Source organism: Mauremys mutica, chromosome 1, assembly GCF_020497125.1.
Source record: "Mauremys mutica isolate MM-2020 ecotype Southern chromosome 1, ASM2049712v1, whole genome shotgun sequence".
NCBI classification, from domain to species: domain Eukaryota; kingdom Metazoa; phylum Chordata; order Testudines; family Geoemydidae; genus Mauremys; species Mauremys mutica.
In genome coordinates this window covers 228,827,925-228,852,503 of record NC_059072.1, presented here as the reverse complement: position 1 = coordinate 228,852,503, position 24,579 = coordinate 228,827,925, and the positions used below count along the sequence as shown (strand labels likewise).

The 24,579-nt window shown below is 42.1% G+C and overlaps 1 protein-coding gene across 9 annotated transcripts in view; it reads left to right on the top strand.

The window, feature by feature from the left end:
• The window catches only part of GLRA2 (glycine receptor alpha 2), a 137,700-nt gene that overhangs the window by 17,589 nt on the left and 95,532 nt on the right, over nucleotides 1-24,579 (top strand). For all 9 annotated transcript variants that reach the window (XM_045007091.1, XM_045007086.1, XM_045007141.1 and 6 more), the window contains 3 exons: nucleotides 15,927-16,009; nucleotides 16,750-16,887; nucleotides 22,449-22,663. In XM_045007091.1, coding sequence (XP_044863026.1) covers nucleotides 15,927-16,009; nucleotides 16,750-16,887; nucleotides 22,449-22,663 — 436 coding nt within the window. The remainder of the gene's footprint in view (nucleotides 1-15,926; nucleotides 16,010-16,749; nucleotides 16,888-22,448; nucleotides 22,664-24,579) is intronic.

The window sequence follows — 24,579 nt, the reverse complement described above, 5'->3', positions numbered from 1 at the left end:
TTTAGGTATATACTTTCCAAGATTATCTTGGGATCAGATGCTTAGTTGGTGTAAAATGGTGCAGCTCCATTTACTTTAATGGAGCTATGTCAGTTTACACCAATTGAGAATTTGGCATGTGGTACATAAATCATAATGTCCAGTCCAACAGAACATACTATGTGAAAAGTCTAGTGTGCTATAGAGAATATTCCACAGATCTAAAATAAGGTATGAATCTCTGTGCTTACATTTGATTACTTCAATTTATTTTATAATCTAATGTTAGGATTTAAGAGGATTTTGACTTCTCTAGCAGCATTGTCTTGTCATGGGAGATTAACAGAGAGTGGGAGGAGAGAGCCATTATTATGACTAACACCACTGTTTGCTATATAAGAAGCAGTGAATGTTGTGAACACTCCTTTCTGATCTCAGTGGTTATACCAAATCCTACCATGATAATATTGTCCAGGTGGCATTTTCCCTTGGAAGCCAAGCTTTGATAGCATAGGCTCCCGTTTCCTCTGGGGAAATTTCAGGGGCTTTTTATCTGGCACAAGAAAAATAATTCCGTTCTCCTTAGGCAAAATTGTATACAAATTCAGTGTTCTATGCAATGACTTTTTAAAAACATACAGCTCTCCATATGGGCTTGAAGTAACTTTCTGAATTAATAAAAGTACACTCTGAGAATAACAAAGTGCAGAAATGCTCATTGAAGTAGAGCACACTTAAAATGCTTTTTATCATTTTGATAGCTAGCCTACCTATCGTAGAGAGATTATTTACACATAATATGACTCATGCCAGAACCAACAGGTATTTTTAAATATATCCAATACTACAGGGACAAGGTGAATCCCTGAGCTGTAATTGATTCATACATGAATCTAGCAATTTTGCCAGATTCATCTCCACATGAACCTGATTACAAAAATTAACACTGGTTTCAAATACAGTAAAACCTGCCTTAGAGACCCCTCTGAAGAGAGCGAGACCACCTGTCATAAGCGACTATTTGCAGAAGCCCTGGAACGCCATCTGTCTCTGGTGTGCAAACCTTTGAAGAGTGACCACCTCTTACAAGTGACCAGTTTTGCTAACTCCCGGGAGTGATCACTCTTGGCAGGTTTTACTGTACTTAAAACTGGGATGTCAGCCACTTTCATAACGAAAGAAACTGGTGTCCTCCTGCTACAATCTGATGTCCACAAAGACTCTTCCCACCCATCCTTGCTCTCTTCTTCTTCTTCTTCCCTTTTTGGTTCCTTTTATTAAGCTGCCTTAGTTGCTTTCCTGATATTTGCCTCAGCCCCTGAAACAATTCCCCGCTTTTCTTTTGCTTGTTCATGGTCCCTCTCATCACCCTCTATGGACTCCTTTATTCTCACTCCCCTGTTCTACAGTGTCCAGATCTATATGGAGGATCTGAATACATTTGTCATATTCCTAACTTTCTATTGGCCCTGAGTACTTGGTCTGATTATGTTAAAGACTAGTATGAGTGTTTGTTATGCAAGCAGCACAGCTATTGTCAAAACCCCATAGACAGTTTTGCTTGAAAAAATATTAGCTTTTTAATGACACCGTTGGTTGCTCTTCTCTGATCATAAGACCGTTAAAGTGAATTAAGGATCCTGACACTAGTAGCTACCTAGCAAAGCCCAATTTTATACCCCTTTACACACACACACACACACACACACACACACACACACACACACACACACCACATTGCTTCAATCAAAACTAGTGTCATTTTAATAAAAAATTATTTTCTTTGGCATATCGTGTGAATAATTTGTACACATAGAGTTGTTCTTGATTGAAAATATTAAAAATTATTGGCCGATGATTAGTTATGGAAATATGTGCTAATGGGATACTGCTGACTGGTTGCAGGCCAAGATACACATCTCTGTACATGATTTTCTAATAGGCCATGGTTAAGTCTGTACTGAATTGTCAGTGACCCATGGCTACATCTACCACATGAAATGATCTCCCTATAAACACAGAAGTAATGAGATGAAATGTAAAAGGGTGCAGCCGTGAGGCTGATTCTAAATGAGTGATGCAAAAAATCCTGTCCCTGTATCATGCATGCTTTCAGAAGTAACTGACTGCCTTCTGCCAGTTGTATTTAAACATATTGCTTAGGACAGAGGAGTCATGGTGCCAGAAGGAAAACAAAACCAGACCAAATAAACAGTGGTGCAGAGTAAGTATCCAGGTCCTAAAAACTTAAATATAACTAGGATAAGAAATGACATAAGAAAAATCAGAGATGGCAATTTATTTTTCTTGGAGAAGAAATAGGTGGGTTACATTATTTTAACTACCAAATGAAATCATACTCAAATTTAATTTCATGGCATTGCTTGAGTGATAATTGGAATCTCATTATATTCATTGGCATGGCGTATCAACAGACAGTAACTGCATTACAATGAAAAATGAGATGGAAAATAATTTTTCACCATTAATGCAAAACCTACCGCACCATTCCAGTCCAGTCACTAGGTTGATAAGCAATACGTGAACCAAAATGAAGTCCCATAAACCACTAAGGAAGACTAGACAGAACATCCTGAGAAACTGAAGTATAGGACGCTTCAGTCTGTATTTCATGTTTTGACACAATAGAGGATGTTCTATATTTCCATAAGCCTCAGTTTTTATTCCATCTCCATATCTCAGAAATGAAGCTGCATGAAAAAAAAGATAAAAAAATAACTGGTGTGACAGACTGACCATATCTTGAACAAACCTTATGGAATTAAGATAACCTTGGTTGAATTAGGGTTAATACCTTTGGGGTATATTATATTGAAAATGCAATTGTGTATGTGTTGCTGTGCCATTGTATGTACCTTCTCTAGTAAGAAGTGGGGATGCTACTAACCTTTGTTATCAGCTTGTGAAGCCGTCTGTCTCGGATAGCTATCCACATATTATTTCAAACTGGATTCTCCAGAGATCAACAGACAAAGAAAAAACTTTTGGAAAAATAACCTGGTTTTAGATGGACTCAGGCCCTTCTTCCTGATCCAGCAAACAGACAGGACCCTGCTCCTGGAGGGCCCCAATCCTTAGGGTAAGGTTGGAAGGACTGGGCCTGGCCATGTTGGGGTTCCTGGTAAATTTATTGGCATGTGTATAGGTTTTTATTGTTTTTCATATGTTTTCTCTGTAGTGCTTCTCCCTTGAGAATGAAGTAGGCTTACATAGGAAGTGCTGTGTGATAACTTATATCTGCAGCAATCCCTCTGTTATCAGTCTCTGAAGAGAAAGTGCACAGGTCTGTTTAGGCAGACTGTGCTGGGAAATACACCGTGAAGGCAGGGAACTGTGGAGCCTGGACATACTCTGCTCAGAAAGGAGTGAGATGTGGGTCTTCACCCGAGAGAGGCAGCAGCTGGGGATCTGGAAGCCTGAGGGTGGGTGCCCTCACTGGACCACTGAGGGGAAATACAGGTGCAGTTGCCTTGGACTGTGACAACTGGATCCAGCAATTCTGGGAAACATGAGAAAACATGCAGGTTGGCTCCATTTTAGAAAGCAAGGGAAACTGCCAGTAGATTATACAAATACCAGTTGCCATCCCCACAGAGCCAACAGTCATGAGTCAGGCCCCAAATAATGAGATGGGCTTAAAAATGAAGAGATTTTAAAAACATAATGAACTTGTTCGTTTTTCTTGGCCTGGTCTCTGAACCATTTGGGTTTACTTGGATCAAATTTTCAAACTTTTCTCATCAATCTTGAGGGCTAGAAACTTACTCTTTAAAAAAAACCCAAACCTGAGATTTTCACTTAATCACCTGCTTCCAGGGCCGGGGCCTTTAAGAAAAAACATCCAAAATTGTGAGACTTGTGATAAAATCATGGGAGTTGGCCACATTGCTGTACATATCTGCTTGTATATCCGGGTCCTTATATCTTACCCATCACTGTCTTTGTGCTAACTCTGTGCTAGTATTTTATCCATATTAGTAAGGTAATACTGAATATTATATTGTTCCCTTTCCCACTAGTAGGTTACAGGTGGGAGTGGTTTGAGAGAGGCCGGGGCAATGAGAATTGACACAAAGTGTTCTTTCTGAGGGGTGATGTTGCCTGTCACCAGCTCTAGGTGACGCAGTTGCTGTTGGGTGAGTTGGATTGTTTGACAATGTGGTCTTAGCTCATTGCTCCGGATGGGAAGCAACCAGAGTTTTCTTAGCCCAGAGCTCTTCCTCCTATTGTAGCCTATAGGTTGGTTTGGGTTAAGAAATTAGTAGAAATTAGGTTTGGGGCCTAAGTGTAGAGGAGTACGGGCAATGGAAGTTGCTAGTATGAGAAAGTTAGAGATAAGCTGGAGACGGAGTGTTATGGCAAAGTAAGAGCTAGCAAGGACATGAACAAGGGTTATGTTACCATTATAACTGGTTGGTTATAACTGGTTTGAGTAAGGTTTTTAGTGAGTGTTTTTAAAAATCGTGGATGTTTTATTAAAATGCTATCTATATTGATAGTATGGGAAGGATATTGGTGCAGATGTTAATTTAAATAATGTGTAATGTAAAGAGCCACTAAGAAGGTGGCAGAAATATAATTATAGTAAAGGGCAGTTTAATGTTAATTAGTATTATAATAGAGTATAAAAGGAGTAGTTTTGTTAAATTGCAATTAACATCAAAAGGATACTGTTAGGTTTCAGGATTATAAGGTTGTACTTCACTCTGGTGTCAGTGGACTGATCACCCATTGATACACCATTTCATCTTGGAGTATGAGTGTAATAGTAGCATTGTTTGTCATTGGATAAACTGCTCTCCTCAAGTCTATTTTCAAACCACTACATTTTCAGGATAAAAAATGAAAATGCCATTATCCCTTTTTCTCAAAGTCATATATATGATATCATATTGTGAGTTCTAGGGGTCCTTTCTCTTGCAGGATCAATATTCCATGTCTGTATGAGATTTGTCTTTTAGATCAAATGGGATTTTGGCTGTGAGTCATAGCACATCAGGCTAATGAAAAGTTAGCTCCTGAAAAATATGAAGTAGTTTAGTCAGTAGTTTAACGTTTGCTATAGATTAGCAATCTGTTAAATCCTAATTACAGTTAGATATTCTGTTATACTGTCAACAGAGTAAGCAAGGCTTTTATTTGAATGATGTACTATACATATACAGTAATTCCTTAAAAGATTTAATCCATGTACTAACAGTTCTTGATTTTAGTTTTGCATAGCTCACCATTTACCAGGTATACTCCATATCTATATCAGTTATACACCATATGTATCTTCAAGTACTTCTTTAGTGCTGTCGGAAAATCAGAGGATGAAATATAGATTAGATAGATAGATAGATAGATATACACACTATATTACTGTAGTATTTGATCTCCTAAAGTTTAAATCCCCTATGCTGCACAAAAAGGATCCTTTCATTCATTCATTAACTTTAGGAGATCAACTACTGCCTTAGGGTAAAAAACTGCAAGATTAGACAGGGAGATTGGACAATGATCCATTGAAATAATCTGACTAGTTTTAAATATTTTACTATTATTGGATTTTTCATATTAATGTATCTGACTTGGGCTTGTGGGGCTCAGAATAAGGGGCTATTCAGTTGCCGAGGAGTCATGCAGGCTGAGATTGGAGCCCAAGCTCTGGGACTCTGTGATGTGGGAGAGTCCCAGAGCTTGGACTCCAGCCCAAGCCCAAATGTCTACACTGCAATTAAAGAGCCCCTTAGCCTGAGCCCTTTGAGACTGATTCAGCAGGTATGGACTAGCTATAAGATTTGAATTGCAGTGTAGACATACCCTGGGAAGCCAAGGAAGTTTGTGGGTAATAGACAACTATGTTAGCGAACAAAACACTATATCATTACAATTCATGCGCAAGTCTTGACATCCCTCCAATTCCCGTAAACTTTAAAGTCCTGTGGCGATGGGCGAGCGACGAAGCAGCAGGTGTGGATACACTGGGAGCTGTAGCCGCGGACCTGCACACAGGCGGCTCAGGTCTAATGGTCGTCTTCTTGCTGACCGAAGCAACAGCTGGATTCAGCGTCTACCTGAGTGACTGAGCAGCCCTCTTTAGGACTGCACTGCTCACCTCCGTAGTAAGAGGAAGGGGCTAGAAAAGGTGCCCTAAACATTGTTTGCTTCATAGAACCCTGGCCATCTTACCGCGGCTGATGGGGATCCCATCTTATGCGGTCGAATAACAAAATTCCAAACAACAAAACGCAAGATGACACCACTCATTATTGGTACATGGAATGTACGCACGCTTCAAGACAACCCCTCAGCAGATCGACCAGAAAGAAGAACAGCTCTGGTCGCCAGAGAGCTCGCAAGATTTAACATCGATATTGCGGCCCTGTGTGAAACTCGTCTAGCCAATGAAGGTCAGCTCACAGAAACAGGAGGTGGTTACACATTCTTCTGGTGTGGACATAGCAGTGACGAACGTCGTGAATCTGGAGTTGGCTTTGCGGTTAAGAATCATCTTGTCCGCAAACTTGCCAGTCTTCCCAAGGGCGTGAACGATCGACTCATGACACTGCATCTTCCACTACCGAGAGGAAAGCGAGTTATACTAATCAGCGCTTATGCACCCACAATGACGAATCCGGATGAAGTAAAGGACAAGTTTTATGAAGATCTTGATGCCCTACTCTCATCCGTGAAGTGCACCGACAGGCTGATTCTACTTGGTGATTTTAACGCGAGAGTAGGATCCGATCACTCTGCCTGGGATGGCGTCATTGGAAAAAATGGAATTGGCAAATGCAACAGCAATGGCCTACTACTATTGAAGACATGTGCGGCTCATGATCTGATCATCACCAATACCATCTTCCGCCTGCCCACTCGCAAAAAGACATCCTGGATGCACCCACGTTCCAAGCACTGGCATCTCATTGATTATGTCATCGTGCGGAGGAAAGACAGACAGGATGTAAGGGTGACTAAGGCCATGCCGAGTGCTGACTGTTGGACTGATCATAGACTTATCATCTCTAAATTAAGCCTTCACATCAAGCCAAAGAGACGTCCGCAGGGAAATAAAGCTGTGATGAAAAAGATCAACGTCAGTAAACTGAGGAACCCCAACACAGCAGCTTCACTAGTAGAAGATCTCGACAACCAACTCTCAGAGCTGCAATTAGAGGAAAACGTTGAGAGGAACTGGGAACGCTTCCGAAATATTGTGCACTTTTCTGCACTAAAGGTTCTTGGACCCTCACACAGGAAACAGCAGGACTGGTTTGATGAAAACGACAAAGAGATCAAGGCTTTACTTGCTGAAAAGCACCGCCTTCACCGTGCTCATCAGAACGACCTGTCGTCAACAGCTAAGAAAAATGCCTTCAACAACATTCGCAGGACCGTACAGAGCAAGCTTCGTAAGATGCAGGACTCCTGGTTGAGTGCCAAAGCAGATGAAATCCAGAAGTTTGCTGATAGAAACGATGCCAAACGGTTCTACGAAGCCCTTAGATCCTTGTACGGACCTTGGCCTTCAGGGAGTTCCCCTCTACTGGACTTAGATGGTGTAACTCTCATTACTGAGAAGACTCTGATTCTACAGCGTTGGGCTGAGCATTTCCAATCCGTACTGAACCGCCCATCTTCCATCAATAATGAGGCGATTGACAGAATGCCCCAGGCGGATATTAATTACAGCCTGGACGTTCCACCATCAGAGACTGAAACCCTACAGGCCATCAGTCAGCTGTCTAGTGGCAAGGCCTCAGGATCTGATGCGATTCCAGCGGAAATCTATAAGGATGGTGGTGCAATGCTTGTTGACAAACTCACTCAGCTGTTCCAGTCCTTCTGGAATCAAGGGTCCATTCCTCAGGAATTGAAAGATGCATCCATCGTACACCTCTACAAGAGGAAAGGAAATCGAAAAGTCTGTGATAATCATAGAGGAATATCACTGCTTTCTAGCGCAGGTAAGATCCTTGCACGAGTGTTGCTGAATCGCCTGATTAACCACCTGGAATGGGGTTTACTACCCGAGACACAGTGCGGCTTCCGCAAAGAGCGTGGCACTGTGGACATGATCTTCGCAGTTCGACAGCTCCAAGAGAAGTGTCAAGAGCAGAATCGTGAACTGTATACCATCTTCGTGGATCTTACCAAGGCTTTTGACACTGTCAGTCGCGAAGGTCTGTGGCGCATCATGTCGAAGTTTGGGTGCCCTGACAGATTCATCCTGATGGTATGTCAGTTCCACGACGGCATGACGGCTCGTGTTCTGGATGACGGAGAAGCTTCAGAGGCCTTTCCCGTCACAAACGGCGTCAAGCAGGGGTGTATTTTGGCACCGACCCTGTTCAGCATAATGTTTTCAGCTATGCTGTCAGACGCCTTTCAGAACAGTTCCTTGGGAATCAGCCTGAGATATAGGACTGATGGGAAACTGTTCAACCTGCGAAGACTCCAGGCTGTCACCAAAATAAAGGAGACTGTGCTAAGAGACCTTCTTTTTGCTGACGATTGTGCCCTGAATGCTGGATCAGAGCAGGAAATGCAAGCTAGCATGGATAAATTCGCAGCAGCATGCGATAACTTCGGCCTCCTCATCAACATCAAGAAAACCAAAGTGATGCACCAGCCAGCTCCGAAAGCCCAACACCAAGAGCCCACCATCATAGTGAAGGGACAAAAGCTGCAAGCAGTGGACCAATTTACATACCTTGGCAGCACCCTTTCTCGTGCAGTGACAATTGACATCGAGGTCAACTGCAGAATCGCTAAGGCAAGTTCTGCATTTGGCAGACTGTTGACCAACGTGTGGGACCACCGTGGAATAAGCCTTGCTACAAAGCTTAAAGTCTACCGAGCAGTAGTGCTAAGTACCCTGATGTATGCCAGTGAGACTTGGACTGTATACAGGAGGCTCGCTAGGCAACTGAACCACTTCCACATGACTTGCCTCCGCAGACTTCTGGGGATCCGGTGGCAGGATAAGGTGCCAGATACAGAAGTCCTCTCCAGAGCAGGCCTGCTGTCAGTTTACACTCTGCTTATGAAAGCCCAGACACGCTGGGCAGGCCATGTTGTAAGGATGCCAGACCACCGCATCCCCAAACAGCTCTTTTATGGTGAGCTGTCTCAAGGAAAGCGATCGCACGGGGGACAAAAGAAGCGATACAAAGACACGCTGAAAGCCTCTCTTAAGTCCCTGGATATCGACATCACCTCCTGGGAAACCCTGGCACAAGACCGATCAACATGGCGTAAGCTGATCCATCAAGGCTGCCAGACATCTGAAGCCAGAAGGATAACTATAGCACAAGAGAAGCGAGCACTCCGTAAAGCCAGAGCTGTAAATGTTGTAACAGTGGTGCCCACACATGTCTGCCCGACATGTGGCAGAACATTTCGTGCCTGTATTGGCCTTATCAGCCACCTGCGGACGCACTGTGGACAGCTCACAACCTGCTAGATGTCAAGGTCTTCTTCGAAAACGATGGACGAACATATCATTACAACTATATTTCTACAAAGGAAATTTTCTTGATGACCAGCCTCATCTTTTTTAAGAGACATTGATTGAATTTGTTCCCTTATGGCTGATATTTTTCATTCACATCCTATGTGACTGTTCATTTGGGAGAAATATCTTCCATTGGTTTTCTGTAGCACCCATCATCATAATGATTAAATACTGATCTGAAGGCCTGATCTCATTGAAGTCAATTGAAAGCCTTCAGTGACTTCAGTGGACTTTGGTATAGGCCCTAAGCAAGGTATTGGATTGATTAGAACTGGGAGACTAATTTGTAATGAAAAATGTATTTCATGAATTTTGCCTCTTTGCTATCAGAATTCTCCAAGAAATGTTTTTCTGAAATTCTTGAGTTTCTGTTTGAAATTAATCACTAATTTCTTCAGTGAATAATTCTTGGTCTGCAGATTGTTTGCAATGAACTGTTCATGAACATTAAAAATTCATGCCATGTTATTTAAATTATGCTGTATTGGGTCTGTTCTATGATTGGAGGACTTCTGTAACCAATCAACAATGGTACAAATTTCAAGTTGTATATTCAGCTGTAAAATTAATTTCACAATTCAATTCAAAATACATTTTCGGGAAATATTCAAACATACAAGCTTAACATTTTATTTTTGTGAGCATTCTCACAAGGAAACGCTCATTCATAAAAATACTTCTGAAAAGGACACATAAAAGGGACACAAAGATATTCAACATGAATTTGTTTTAAATTTTACCCAACCATAGTTGTGCTAGCTAACCAATCTACTGATGGCATGTTATAGTACGGTAGATTTACTGCAGATACTTTTGTGGATTTTCATTTTGTTTTCTTGTAGTTAATACCTCAAATAATATAGTTTTTGAAATTTAATATATATATATTTTAAATGCCAAGCCCTGTCCATCTTCAAATCACTTAAAATCCACCTATTAAAATCCACCTATTAACAAGTCCACCAACAGTGATGCTCATATGCCACTCTTTGTTTGGTAGTTGAAGTGTGTAGCTAAGATTGTAAGTTCCATGGGATAAGGGCCGTCTCTCTGAGCCCCAGTTCTTCCAGGAACCAGTTTATAGTTTGTAAACACATCTAGAGAGGTACCACCCCCTGGGGAGGCTTCCTGATACTTGTTAAAACTGGGTTTTCCAGAGACCAAGAAACAGTGAAAGGGCTTTTGATATAAAGGCCGGGTTTAAACTGACTCAGGACCTTTTTTCTGATCCAGCAAAAGGACAAGACCTTCGTCCAGCTCTCGCAGAAGGGTTGGAAAGACTTTGGCATACTGGGGCCCTGTAAGACTGATTGGGAACCTCTGGTTATCTTTTAGCATGTGCATAGGAACTGTCGTTGTTTTTATGTTTTCTGTGTAATGCTTTTACCTTAAGAATAGATGCGCTTGCGTAGAAAGAGCTGTGTAGTTACTGGTAACTGCTGGCAATACAGTGCTCATAGCCCTGTGAGAGAAAGCAAAACAAAGGCACTGGTCTTTAGGCAGACTGACTTGCTGAGATAACATAGTTTAAGGCAGGGAGCTGTGCAGCCTTAAAACACCCAGTCAGAAGGGAATGAGTTGAGGGTCTCCTTCCATAGACAGGTGATGGTAGGAGACCTGAGACCTGGCTGGGAACTCCTGGAGTGGACCAGGTATACAGGTGTGACAGACTCTTTCTATATTTTTGTACAGAACCTAGGCCAATGGAGGCGGCCTGAATCTGATTGGAGCCTCTGGAGTCTACTGCAATATAAATCTTAAATAATATCTCAGAAATAACTACAGCTTAAAACGATCAGACATCCATAACAATAATATTCATTTTGGTGGTAAGAATGATGGCAACATAGCTTGAAGACATGGTATCTTTAAATCTAATCATGTTTAAGTCTAATCAAGGAGAACTTAACATAGGGAAATAGATTCAATTGGTGTAATGACCCAACCATTCCCAGTCTTTGTTTAACCCACAGAGACTTGAAGGTGGCAATTTTGCAACAAAAAAACTTCAAAAACAGACTCCAAAGAGAAACTGCTGAACTTGAATTAATATGCAAACTAGATACTATTAACTGTGGGTTAAACAAAGACTGGGAATGGTTGGGTCATTACACCAATTGAATCTATTTCCCTATGTTAAGTTCTCCTCACACCTTCTATGGGCCATCTTAATTATCACTTCAAAAAGTTTTTTTCCTCCTGCTAACGATAGCTCATCTCAATTGATTAGACTCTGCCTGTTGGTATGCATACTTCCACCTTTTCATGTTCTCTGTATGTATAAATATCTCCTGTCTGTGTGTTCCATTCTATGCATCCGAAGAAGTGAGCTGTAGCTCACGAAAGCTCATGCTTAAATAAATTTGTTAGTCTTTAAGGTGCCACAAGTACTCCTGTTTTTTTTTTTTAAAAAATGAGAAAATTTAAAAAGTCTCTCAGGGCTTGGCTACACTTACAAGTTGCAGCGCTGGTGGAGGCTTTCCAGCGCTGCAACAACACCCCGTCCACACTTGCAGGGCACAACCAGCGCTGCAACTCCCTGGTTGCAGCGCTGGCTGAAAACCCATCCCGGCAGGGGTATAAGGAGTGCAGCGCTGGTGATCCAGCGCTGCCCAGCAGGTGTGGACACTCACCAGCGCTTTACCTGTCCTCCAGGGAATAAGTAGTTATCCCAGAATTCCTGTTCAGCCACTCTGCACATCAGTTTGCACTCTACTGCTCTTGCCTCAGGTGACCCGCCCTGTAAATGCCCCGGGAAATTTAAAAATCTCCTTCCTGTTTGCTGCAGCCAGGTGTGGAGTGCAATCAGTTTTAATCAGTTACAGGTGACCATGCCTCCACGCGGCAAACGAGCCCAGCATGGAGCACTGGTGAATTGCAGGACCTCATCAGTGTTTGGGGTGAGGCATCTGTTCAGGCACAGCTGCGCTCCGGCCGTAGGAATTACGATATCTTTGAGCAGATATCAAGGGCCATGCTGGATCGGGGCCATGATCGGGACGCAGTACAATGCAGGGTGAAAATTAAAGAGCTGCGGAGTGCCTATTACAAAGCCCGAGAGGGGAATCGACGATCCGGAGCTGCTCCCACGACCTGCCGTTTTTACAGGGAGATGGATGAGATACTTGGGGGTGACCCCACTGCCAATCCAGGATAACGATGGACACTTCTGAGCAGGCTGGGGGACAGGAGGAGGAGGCGGGGGCGGAGGCGGTGGCGTGGGGGGGGGAGGAAACCGCGAGTGAAGCTCCTGGCATGGGGGAAGAAACCGCAGATTCCCTGGAGGCATGCAGCCAGGAGCTCTTCTCAAGCCAGGAGGAAAGCACGCAATCGCAGCAGCCAGCAGTTGCAGAAGGACAAGCAGAGGAGCGTGTTACGGTAAGCGGCTTTTATTTTCTGGGTGAAATGTTTCTGGAGAGGAGGGGGGGTTATGGATGCATGCATGCCAGCCTCTAGATGTGGAATAGCCCGTTGATGTGGTCTATCACGTCGCGGTAATCTGCCTCAGTTATCTCAGCAAAAGCTTCATCCAGAGCGTGGGCAATATGCCTGCGCAGGTTTATAGGCAGAGCCACTGTGTCCCTTGTCCCAGTGACGGTGACGCGTCCGCGCCACTCTTCTGCCAGTGGTGGGGGGACCATTTCTGAACACAGGCAAGCCGCATAGGGTCCCGGGCGGAATCCACATTGCTCTAAAAGAGCCCCCCGCTGTTCCCTAGTGACTCGCAGTAGGGAAACATCTTCCAGGATTAAGTCCTGTGAAAAATGTTGGGAGACTCTTTAGTGAAGAGATAGGGAGATAAGATCACCCCTGCATCTGCATCTTCATTTCACTCAACCCCTCTAGCACTCCAGATTACCCGAAGCAACCAGCTCCCCTCTTACACCCAAGCCCCACTTCTCCCCATATAAGCACTGCTCACTCACCATGTCGTGGCTTCTGTAGTGTTATGCGTGTGGGTAAAAGAATGCTTAAATAAGAACTCACTCCCTCAGTGTAACAATTCATGTCTGGAGATAGTGGATACAATGCTGCCGTGTTAAATGTTGTCATTTCTGTTTCTACAGTGACCTTGACTACTGGACTGCCCAGATGTTCAACATCACAGAGGCTTCAAAATTTGAGAAAAAATCCCCGAAAGAGCAAAGAAGACATGCTGAAAACTGTTCTTAATCAGTCTGCTCGAGAGAGTAAGGACTTGAAGGATTGGCGAGAGAAAGAAAGCAGGACACGCAAGAGAAATGCAGTGGCCAAGAGGAAAACCACGGAGCGGCTGCTAAGCATCCTGGAGCGCCAAGCGGAGTCTATAGAGTCACTCGTTGCCATGCAAGCAGAGCACTACCGTGCTACTCCCCCACCCGCCCGTCCTTTGTGCCTTGTGCCCCAATGTCAGCTCAAACCACCTTTCCCCAGCATCCAGGTTCCCAACCAGCCCTGATACCTACCACCACCCTTACCCTCTGCATTCAACCCCCATCACCATGCAGTATATGAACCCTGAAGTGCAGGATTCATTAAACAGCAATCCAGACAGGGCATATGCAAACTTGTGACTGTACAGTTCACCAACCCACACCCCTGCCCTCTTGTGTTCATGAAATGTTGTGTGTCTGTCTGTCTGTCAAGGAAGTTTTTTTCTTTTCAATAAAACAATTCTTGGCTTTGAAAACAGTCTTTATTATAGCAGATAGTGAAAGATACCTTAGCCCAGTAAAGAAAGAGGCACTACAAATCATATTATTATTATGGATAATAGCATAACAGTGTAAGCAGTGCAATTCACTCCCATGCAAGGCAGCAAACATTATTGTTGGCTTTCAGCCTCAAATTCTTCCCTCAAGGCATCCCTAATCCTTGTAGCCCTGTGCTGGGCCTCTCTATTAGCCCTGCTCTCTGGCTGTGCATATTCAGCCTCCAGGACTTGAACCTCGGTGGTCCATGCCTCACTGAATGTTTCACCCTTCCCTTCACAAATATTATGGAGGGTACAGCAAGCGCATATAACCGCAGGGATGCTGCTTTCCCCCAAGTCTAGCTTCCCATACAAGCAACGCCAGCGGGCTTTTAAACGCCCAAAAGCACACTCCACAGTCATTCTGCACCGGCTCAGCCTGTAGTTGAAAAAGTCCCTGCCTGCATCTTCCTGAACAGGCCACTGTTCCGAAAGATGCGTGCAAAAACGATTCCCACGGTCGATGCCGCAAGCACTTTAGTGTCACACGCGGCAGGCAAATCCATATTGATATCATCGTCGGAATCCTCACTGTCACTTTGGAGCTGAAGGAATAGCTGGACTGCCAAACGTGTTGTGCTGGTGACACTCATCAGCAGAGTCCTCAGCAGATCGGGCTCCATTTGCCACAGAAATCGCGATTCACACAGAGAGTAACAGAAAGACACTCACAATGGCGCCAAACGCTGCTGGAAAGAGTGAATGCTGGGATGTGAAGCGATGCACCACGGGGCGCTGGCAAACAGGAAGCGGAATGACCCGCACACTTCCTTCCCCTTCCCACAATACTCAGCGCCAAAACGGCGCCAAAACGGGACGAGGTGCTCTGTGGGATAGCTGCCCACAATGCACCTCTCAATACAGCGCTGGAAAGTGCTGCAAGTGTGGCCACACTGCAGCGCTGGTAGCTGTCAGTGTGGCCACACTCCAGCGCTGGCCCTTCCACAGCTGCATGACCAGCGCTGTAACTCCCAGCGCTGCAACTTGTAAGTGTAGCCAAGCCCTCAGTTAAAGTATTCTTGGGTGTTACTTGTAGCAGTAGTAAGTAAAAAAAATTCAGAGTTGACAAAGTCCCTTTAAGCTTACTTTTCCTATCTATGCTCTTTGTCTTTTAACTTTTGCATTCAATGTCTAATGTTGCAGCTTTAGCCTTTACTACCTTTTTCTTTTTCAAAGGTCCGTGGCAAGGATGATGGGCTCAGCATTCACTTTATATGCATTACACTTTCTGTTTTAAAATATCCCTTTGATTGTTTTCACCATTTGCCCCCTCTCCCCACCCCAGAAAAAAACCCAGAGGCTACAAGAGTTAAAATCCTAGCGGAGATGACCTATAACTCAAGATGCTATATTGTTTGGGTTCCTTGTTATACATAAACCATACAGATTGCACAATAACACATTGGCATGCCCTGCTATCTTTCTGCAGCCCCTGCTGGCTCTCAGCTATTATAAGCCACTGCAATCAATGAGCATCCTGCTTGCTTTTGGGCACTCTGTTTTAGAAGCTAGAATTCTAACACCAGTGCAGGACTCATCCTAAATCGCTAAGAGGATGGGGCGAAGAACTAAACCTCTGGGTCTCTAAAGCTTGACTGGATCACTTTAAACATTGTTGGTCTATGAATGTTGTGCTTAGGATATAACTTGCAAAGATTTCTAACAGCAGTTTCCTTTCTTGCCCATGTTTAGGCTAACATTAACCTTATCGTGTCCAATGGACTTGAAGAATTTTCCGATGGATGTGCAGACTTGTACAATGCAACTAGAAAGCTGTGAGTAACCAGCTGACTTACTTAGTGCAGAACTGTGTTTTTTAAAATCAAATTTCACAGCTTAACTATTGTGCCTTACAGTGGAGATCATCACTCCAGAAAGTCTCTGTAATCTGTAATCTGCATAGTGAGACACAATGCTGCTGTATCACTAGAGTAAAACAAGAGCCAGGAGTGTTTTAAGTGTCTGTCCTTTTGCATTTTCATTCTTTTTTCTCTGCATTGTCCACTCTGTTCTCCACTTTTCTCTTTCTGCTGTATATTTCTCTATGCTGAGTTTCAAAGAATGATAGAAGTCGTTCGATTTTGTTATTGATAAGATCCAACATATTGTAATCTGGAAATACTCATGTTGGCAGAGTGCAGTAATTCTGTAACCAGAGTGACAAAAATAAAACAAAGTACAGAAACTGATACATAGCTACAGTGAAATATATTTTGTGCTGTGAACATTAATATCTTTGGCAGGCTATTAACATTGACTTTTTATTAGAAATAAACCAAAGCAGATATGCCGCACGTTTGAGATTTTAGTTGAATATTTTGCCTCTAGTACATATTTGATGTTATTTCAAAGTTTTAATGATAACTGTAGTCAATGTAGTTCAGCTCCTGGAGCAGTTAGAAATGCTTGTATTGAAGTTTGCCTATTCAAAAGTGAGGATATTTTCTGAGTCATAATTTGTTTCCATCTGAAACTGTACTCTATTATCTAATGAACTGCAATTTGTTTATTCTAGTTGGGTACACTATGAATGATCTGATATTTGAGTGGCTAAGTGATGGTCCAGTGCAAGTTGCCGAAGGCTTAACCCTGCCACAATTTATTTTGAAAGAAGACAAGGAACTTGGTTATTGCACAAAACACTACAACACCGGTGAGCGTTCTTCTAATTTTTCCATTAGTAATTACTTCTACTAGTATCCACAAGCAGTTTGGTAACAGATCTTATTTATTAGGTCTGGTGTTTGAAAGCTGGGGTTTAGGCAAAGCAGGAAGGCGAAAACAAGTAAAATGTTGGAAAATGTAATATTTTCTCAGTACTTTTCCTTTAAATATGCTAAATCCCTGTGCTTCATACTTTGTGTTCAGAGCAGGAATTGTTCTGTTGGAGTTTGGATTTGGCTGTTCCTTCTTCTTCTTATGTAGAATCTCTATTACTGGAGGTTTGCAACCATGGTAGCCCATTCTCTGCGATTCTCTGCTGATCTATTTGTGGATTAGTAGTTCTTTTGATCTACTCAGAATATCACATTGTCCAGTCCAGATATTGTTTTTCTTCCTCATGTTCTCCTGCCATTAACTTTCAATTTCAGTGCCTATAAATATGTGTCACCCTATGAACCTCTTAAAATGTGCCCTACAAATCATTTTTTCCCCTAGGATCACTGACTACTGTTTGCTAAATTCTGATAATCTCCAATACTTTTTCCTTGGTTATGTGGTCTTGCCATGATATTTTCATAATTCTTCTATAATACCATAATTTGAAGGATTGCAGTTTCTTTATTATCAATTGTTTGATATCATTGGACCTTCTGAATCAGACGACAACACTGTGTCATTTTCATAGTGAATGTTATTCACCCATTTTCATTCATCTTAATACCTTCTTCTGTTTCTGCAATTAATTTAATCAAACACTCACTATAAATGTTGAATGAAGTCAGTGACATTATATAACCTTGTCTCACTTCTCTCTGGATCTCTATTCGATTTTCATTTTCATCTCCCATTATAACCGCCTTCTGATTCTAGTAAAATTGTTTTATTACTTGGAGTCCATATCAATCAATTCCAACAGATCTTAATATGTTGATAAATTTATAGTAGTAGATTTTGTCAAATGCTGTTTGAAAATCAATAAAACACAAGTGTATTTTTCCCTGTTTCACTTAATATTTCTAATATGAGCTTTAAGCTCATAATGACATTTATCATGCCCTTTCAAGTTTGAAACTAAATTGTTGTTCACTTATTTCCTTATGTATCTTTCCTTGTATTTGGTCTTGAACAACTCGCAAAAGAATCTTAGAGGCATGCGATACTAGGCTGGTTGTTCTGTAGTCTTTACAATCCATAGTGTTTTTCTTTTGGGGGATTTGGATACACAGTGAAATTGTAAAATCTTCTGGCAAATCTCTTCTCTCAAATATATTCTTCATTACCTCTGACAGGGCTTTCATCTTCTGTGCTTTTTAACAATTCAGCCAGAATTCCATCATAACCTAGTACTTCTCCATTCTGAAGTTGTCACACTGTCTGGAATGGCTCACACTGGTGGTGTGTCCTGTAATTAGATTTCACCAAGCCAGTACCAAATGTGACCTCCTAGATCACTATTCCAGTCTTACCATGGAATCACAGACAGTCTACTCAGACTCTCCAGTCTATCTTGCCATCCAGACAAACTGGACTTTCTGATAATGGCCACTTAAACCAAGAATCACACCACATCAGGTTTCTCCCAGTCCCAAGGTACCAGTCACTTACCTCAGATCCATTAGTACTCTGGATCTTACACCAAAGACAATGCTGCCAGCCAATTCTATAGTAAACTAACTAAAGGTTTATTAGCTGAAGAAAAAAATGAGTTATTGAGAGGTTAAAGCAGGTAAAATATATATACACAGTTTGATCACAGTTTGTAATTACAAATAGTGGCAGTGATGTAATAAACTGCCAGTTTCTCACACATCTTTTCAAGGTACCTAAATTGTCTCTGGGGATCTCCACTTTGCATCTGATACACTTCTCTGCAGGAGTCCAAATGGTCCAGAGATTAAGACTCTTTCTTTGAATCCCTTCCTATAGCTTCTTCTCACAGAAAATAAGCTGACAGTCTCTCTACCCATGTGGGCTTTTCCTTTGATGAGTGAATGAGGAATGCACTTTGAGTCTCTGACCACAGGGCATCACACACAATGGTCATTTGCTTTGGAATTAGCACTTTTTTTCTGATAAAGTCCCTCATTAGCATTCTACAAGGCTTTTTGATGTATGATGAGTTATTTAGTTACAGGGGTATTTACAATGTAAATGTTTGCTATTATATTATGACAGGACACAGATAAGTAAAAACAATGCATTTAACATCCTATTCATTTTAGGAAGTTTTAACACCTAAAACTCTCATACATTTAACAAGCGCTTTGATCTATGCTAATAAACAAGTGAATTGACCTGAATACACCCTGACATGACCTGGCCTGCCAGTGTCACAGAAGTCTTTTTGTTGCTGCCATGATTTCTTCATCTGTTATTCATGGATGTACTTGATTAATCTCACCATGTCACAACACCATCTTTGGACTTTTGTGGCATTTTCTAGGGGCAGCAGTGTCGTCTGCTGCTCCACCACACCCTTTTAGTACTGGCATCACATTGCCAATGGCTGCTTATTTAACAGTTTTCCCTACTTATATCACAGCTAGCCCCCATATCTGACCGCCATTCCATTATCTACCATCTCTGGACATGCTTGATGGCAGAAACGCTGCCCCTGGGAAGTTTACCCAGAGACAAGTTTGGGTGTTTGGAGTCTATGATATGCAGCTAGTGTTCAGAGATTTTTATGAATGGTTTTCTTGGTAGCTGCTGGGTTGAGATATAAATCCTTCCAATCTCAAAGAGGTATTTCATTGTGTCAGCAGGAGAGCCAGTCTGGTTGCATCAGTTATATTTTTTCATTCAGTGAAATGACAGGACATGAGAGGCTCAGCCCCAATCCGTCAGTTAATGTTACATTGGTTTTTATGAAACAAAACTACTGTTTAATTTTTGTAGTTGTTTGGTTTTTAAAACCCTCAATGCTGCTTCAAAAATTGCTTCTAATTTCTATAGCCCAAAATGTCAGGGGATGAAAACCCTGAGGTTCACTGTCCCCAAGAGCTGTGGAAAGGGTTTAAATTCTGCTGGAATATGGGAGAAGACAGGCTGGAGCAGGGAGGGATGAGTAATCTCTGACCAGCAGCTTCCTAGCAAGCCCATGGGGATTCCCTCCATAGGATAATACCTTGTATCCATGTTGTGGCAGTTCCAGCCCAGAGGAAAGATTTGGGGTCAGTTGTCAGCAGAGAACACCTTGACAGCCTGGCAGAGCATACTGAGAAGCAGTGTGCATTCTGAAGGGCTCCTTACATATGACTGGCTTTTGTCTCCAGAAAATCCTCTCAGAACTGCAAGTTTGGAGAGTTGAAAACTGGTTGCTCTGAAGGAGACAGATACTGCCTTCCCTCTGAGAAACAGTCCATAGAGAACTCTATAAAAGGAAGCACGTGGTGTTTCCTTATTTGGGGTTTTCCAGCACTAATGCTATAGACCAACAATGTTTAAAGTGATCCAGTCAAGCTTTAGAGACCCAGAGGTTTAGTTCTTATAATTACTAATAATACTGAGAAACAGCTGCCGTTCATGAAAAGTACATAAGAACATAAGAATGGCCCTGTGGGGTCAGACCAAAGGTCCATCTAGCCCAGTATCCTGTCTTCTGACAGTGGCCAATGCCAGATGCCCCAGAGGGAATGAACAGAACAGGTAATTATTAAGTGATCCATCCCCTGTCGCTCATTCCCAGCTTCTGACAAACAGAGGCTAGGGACACCATCCCTGCCCATCCTGGCTAATAGCCATTGATGGACCTATCCTCCATGAATTTATCTAGTTCTTTTTTGAACGCTGTTATGGTCTTGGCCTTCACAACATCCTCTGGCAAGTTGTTCCACAGGTTGACTGTGGGTTGTGTGAAGAAATACTTCATTTTATTTGTTTTAAATCTGCTGCCTATTAATTTCATTTGATGACCCCTAGTTCTTGTGTCATGAGAAGTAGTAAACACTTCCTTATCTACTTTCTCTACACTAGTCATGATTTTGTAGACCACAATCATGTCTCTCCTTAGCCATCTCTTTTCCAAGCTGAAAAGTTCCAGTCTTATTAATCTCACCTCATACGGAACCCATTCCATACCCCTAATCAATTTTGTTGCCCTTTTCTGAACCTTTTCCAATTCCAATATATCTTTTTGAGATAGGGCGACCACATCTGCCCACAGTATTCAAGATATGGGCGTACCATGGATTTATATAAAGGCAACATGATATTTTCTGTCCTATTATCGATCCCTTTCTTAATTATGCCCAGCATTCTGTTCGCTTTTTTGACTGGTGCTGCACATTCAGTGGATGTTTTCAGAAAACTACCCACAATGACTCCAAGATCTCTTTCTTGAGTGGTAACAGCTAATTTAGATGCCTATTTTTATATGTGTAGTTGGGGTTATTCTTTCCAATGTGCATTACTTTGCATTTATCAACATTAAATTTAATCTGCCATTTTGTTGCCCAGTCACCCAGTTTTGAGAGATCCTTTTGTAGCTCTTCACAGTCTGCCGGGGTCTTAACTATCTTTAGTAATTTTGTATCATCTGCAAATTTTGCCACCTTACCGTTTTATCCCTTTTTTTGAATATGTTGAATAGGACAGGTCCCAGAACAGACCCCTGGGGACACCACTATTTACCTCTCTCCATTTTGAAAACTGACCATTTATAAGTAAGCAGAATTACCTGTGGATGTCAGGTGATTCCTGTTACCAGCTGATTGAAGTGGCTGAAGTTTGAAGTTATCAACCTATTCAAATTATTTAGTCAGGACCAAGCATAGAAAACTATACCATTTTTCTCTCCTAATGTTCACAGAATATTATAGTTTGCATTTTAATTTGTGAAAGAACAGCAATATTATTCAGCTGCAATTTTCCCCAGCCACTTTCCCGCCCTCCAACTCATTGCATGGCTTGTAGATCCATAGAACTTTGGGAAACAGAATTCTTGAGTGACTAGAGTACACTAATGCCCTCTGTATTGTACTTGACCATTTAACCAGTTCCTGGTGAGATAATGCTGTCCAGCACCATCTGTTCAGCCAAAAAAACAGTCCCCTACCCACATCAGACTGTCTACTTTTAACAGCTTCTTCGCCAACCCCAATAAAGTGTACCAATATAATTTTGTTTACTAAGGATGGAGCAAGTTCAACATACTTAGATACAGGCACATGACTGGTCTACTGGTTAGATGGAGAGAGAACCTCTGGATAAGATGGGGCCCACCCAACCAAAGGAGAATGGGACTCATTTGTTTAAAAAGGTTTTTTACCTCTTGTAAAGTGATCACACTGTAAAGTAATAAGATTCAGTCACAAAAATAAATGGCTGCTGTTTCAAGTGAACATTATGATGTCAACTCCACCAAACTACAATGTTACCAAAAAGCTAAACCAGAACAATGTTTTCATACTGGGGCCTCTGCTTTTGAGCTAAGACATTATGATAGCATGCTGTGAAATCTGTATATGCCTGAGGTCAGGAAGCTAATTTATGCTCATAAAATAAGGCAAAATGTGCAAAAATATTTATAAAAGCAATTTCATGTTCTAGGAAAGTTTACATGCATTGAAGTCAAGTTTCATTTGGAACGTCAGATGGGATACTATTTAATCCAGATGTACATTCCTAGCCTGCTGATCGTCATTTTGTCCTGGGTTTCTTTCTGGATCAACATGGATGCTGCTCCAGCCAGAGTCGCTTTGGGCATCACTACAGTCTTGACAATGACTACTCAGAGTTCAGGATCTAGAGCTTCTCTTCCAAAAGTAAGGAGTCTCTGCTTAATATACATTCCTTGTTGATTGGTATTTTGCCAAGAAGTGTGGGTACATTTTTTAGAGATTCTGCAAACCCAGTTTAATATGCTTATGGCATGAGAAAATTGCACCAGTTTAACTAAAGGTGTGATGATGTAGTTAAACTGATGCAAAAGTCTGTGTAAACACTCTTATTTTAGTTTGAACAGGTTATTAGTTTGAGTTTAAATCAGTTAGGAATCTGTTTAGGCCAAAATCAGTGTCCATATAGGGGTTTACACCAGGTTAACTAAAGCAGTTTAAAACTTAATCATAGAATCATAGAATATCAGGGTTGGAAGGGACCTCAGGAAGTCATCTAGTCCAACCCCCTGCTCAAAGCAGGACCAATCCCCAGACAGATTTTTGCCCCAGATCCCTAAATGGCCCCCTCAAGGATTGAACTCACAACCCTGGATTTGGCTAATTTAAGTTAGACTGGTGCAATTTTGTTGCACAAGGCCTAAGTCTTGTGTTGAAATTGCAAAGATTTGCTTATCAGTGGACATTAATGGTGCAATATAATGGTGTGATGTCCACTACATACACATCCTTGCACTTTCACTAGAAAAAGCAGAGCTCTACAAATCTGAGGAACTGTAATGATCAGTGTAGACAGCACCTCCACCAATAGATGGTGCTCTATCTTAATGTTAAGTTGTTGTTGTTATGTATGCTATTATGTTGTTGTATTTGATTGGGGGAAGTTAGTAGGAAGTTTTAGTCCTGCCTGTTTGTGGTAGAGTTGTATGCAGTGTAGTAGCTGTGTTGGTCCCAGTATATTAGAAAGACAAGGTGGGTGAGGTAATATCTTTTATTGGACCAACTTCTGCTGATGAGAGAAACAAGCTTTTTTCCCTTACACAAAGCTCTTCTTCGGGTCTGGTAAAGGTACTCAGAGTTCCACAGCTAAATACAAGGTGGAACAGATTGTTTAGCATAAATGATTAACACATATTTCAAGGGACCATTCTTGGTGACATGGCCAGTTAACACCTCTGCACTCATAGGGAAGAAGGGGAGAAAAAAGGAGGGAGAGTTAGAGGTTATAGATCAGTGGTGGGCAAACTGCGTCCCACGGGCCGCATGCAGACCATCCGGGTAATCTGATCGTGGGATGCGAGACAATTTGCTAACGTTGACCGTCCGTTGGCACGGCCCCCCATAGCTCGCATTGGCCATGGTTCCTATCTTCTCTTTTGAAGGTGTTGTGCGGGATGAGTATTGAGAGGTCAGATGTAGAGTGGTTGCTTTGTGAAAAGTGTTCACCCACAGGTAATATGGTGTTTTTGTCTTTTATCATTTTTCTGCATCAGCTCATTGGAGAGCATAGTGATTTTCTGGTTTCATCTACACAGTTGTAATTGGGACATTTAGTGCATTGGATGCATGTTGTGATAGGCAAGTGTAGGACCAATAGATCTTGAATGTGGGGGTGGCTGTTCCATGATGCTATCTACTTCTCTGGTGGAGTGTCCTTGTTTGGTGAAGGTGGTTTTAAGTATGTTAAGGTGTGTATCCTGGGCATTCTCCTCCAGGCATATTCTGAGGTATCTGAGTTCCTGACTGTAGATAACAGATTTCTTGGTGTGTTTGGGGTGGTTACTGGATCTATGATGGTAGGTGTGGTGATCCCTGGTTTCTTGCATATAGTTGCCTATAGGGTTCCATTATTGAAGCTGATTGTGGTGTCTAGGAAGGTCATTCTAGTGTGGGAGTGTTCTAGAGAGAGTTTGATTGATGAACGGTGGTTATTGAATTTATGGTAGAAGTCTATGAGTGAGTTTAAGTCGTCTGTCTGGAGGATGAAAATATCATCGATGTATCTCAGGTGTATCATTGGTTTTGTGGTGCATTTGTCCAGAAATTTTCTCTTGAGGTTGGCA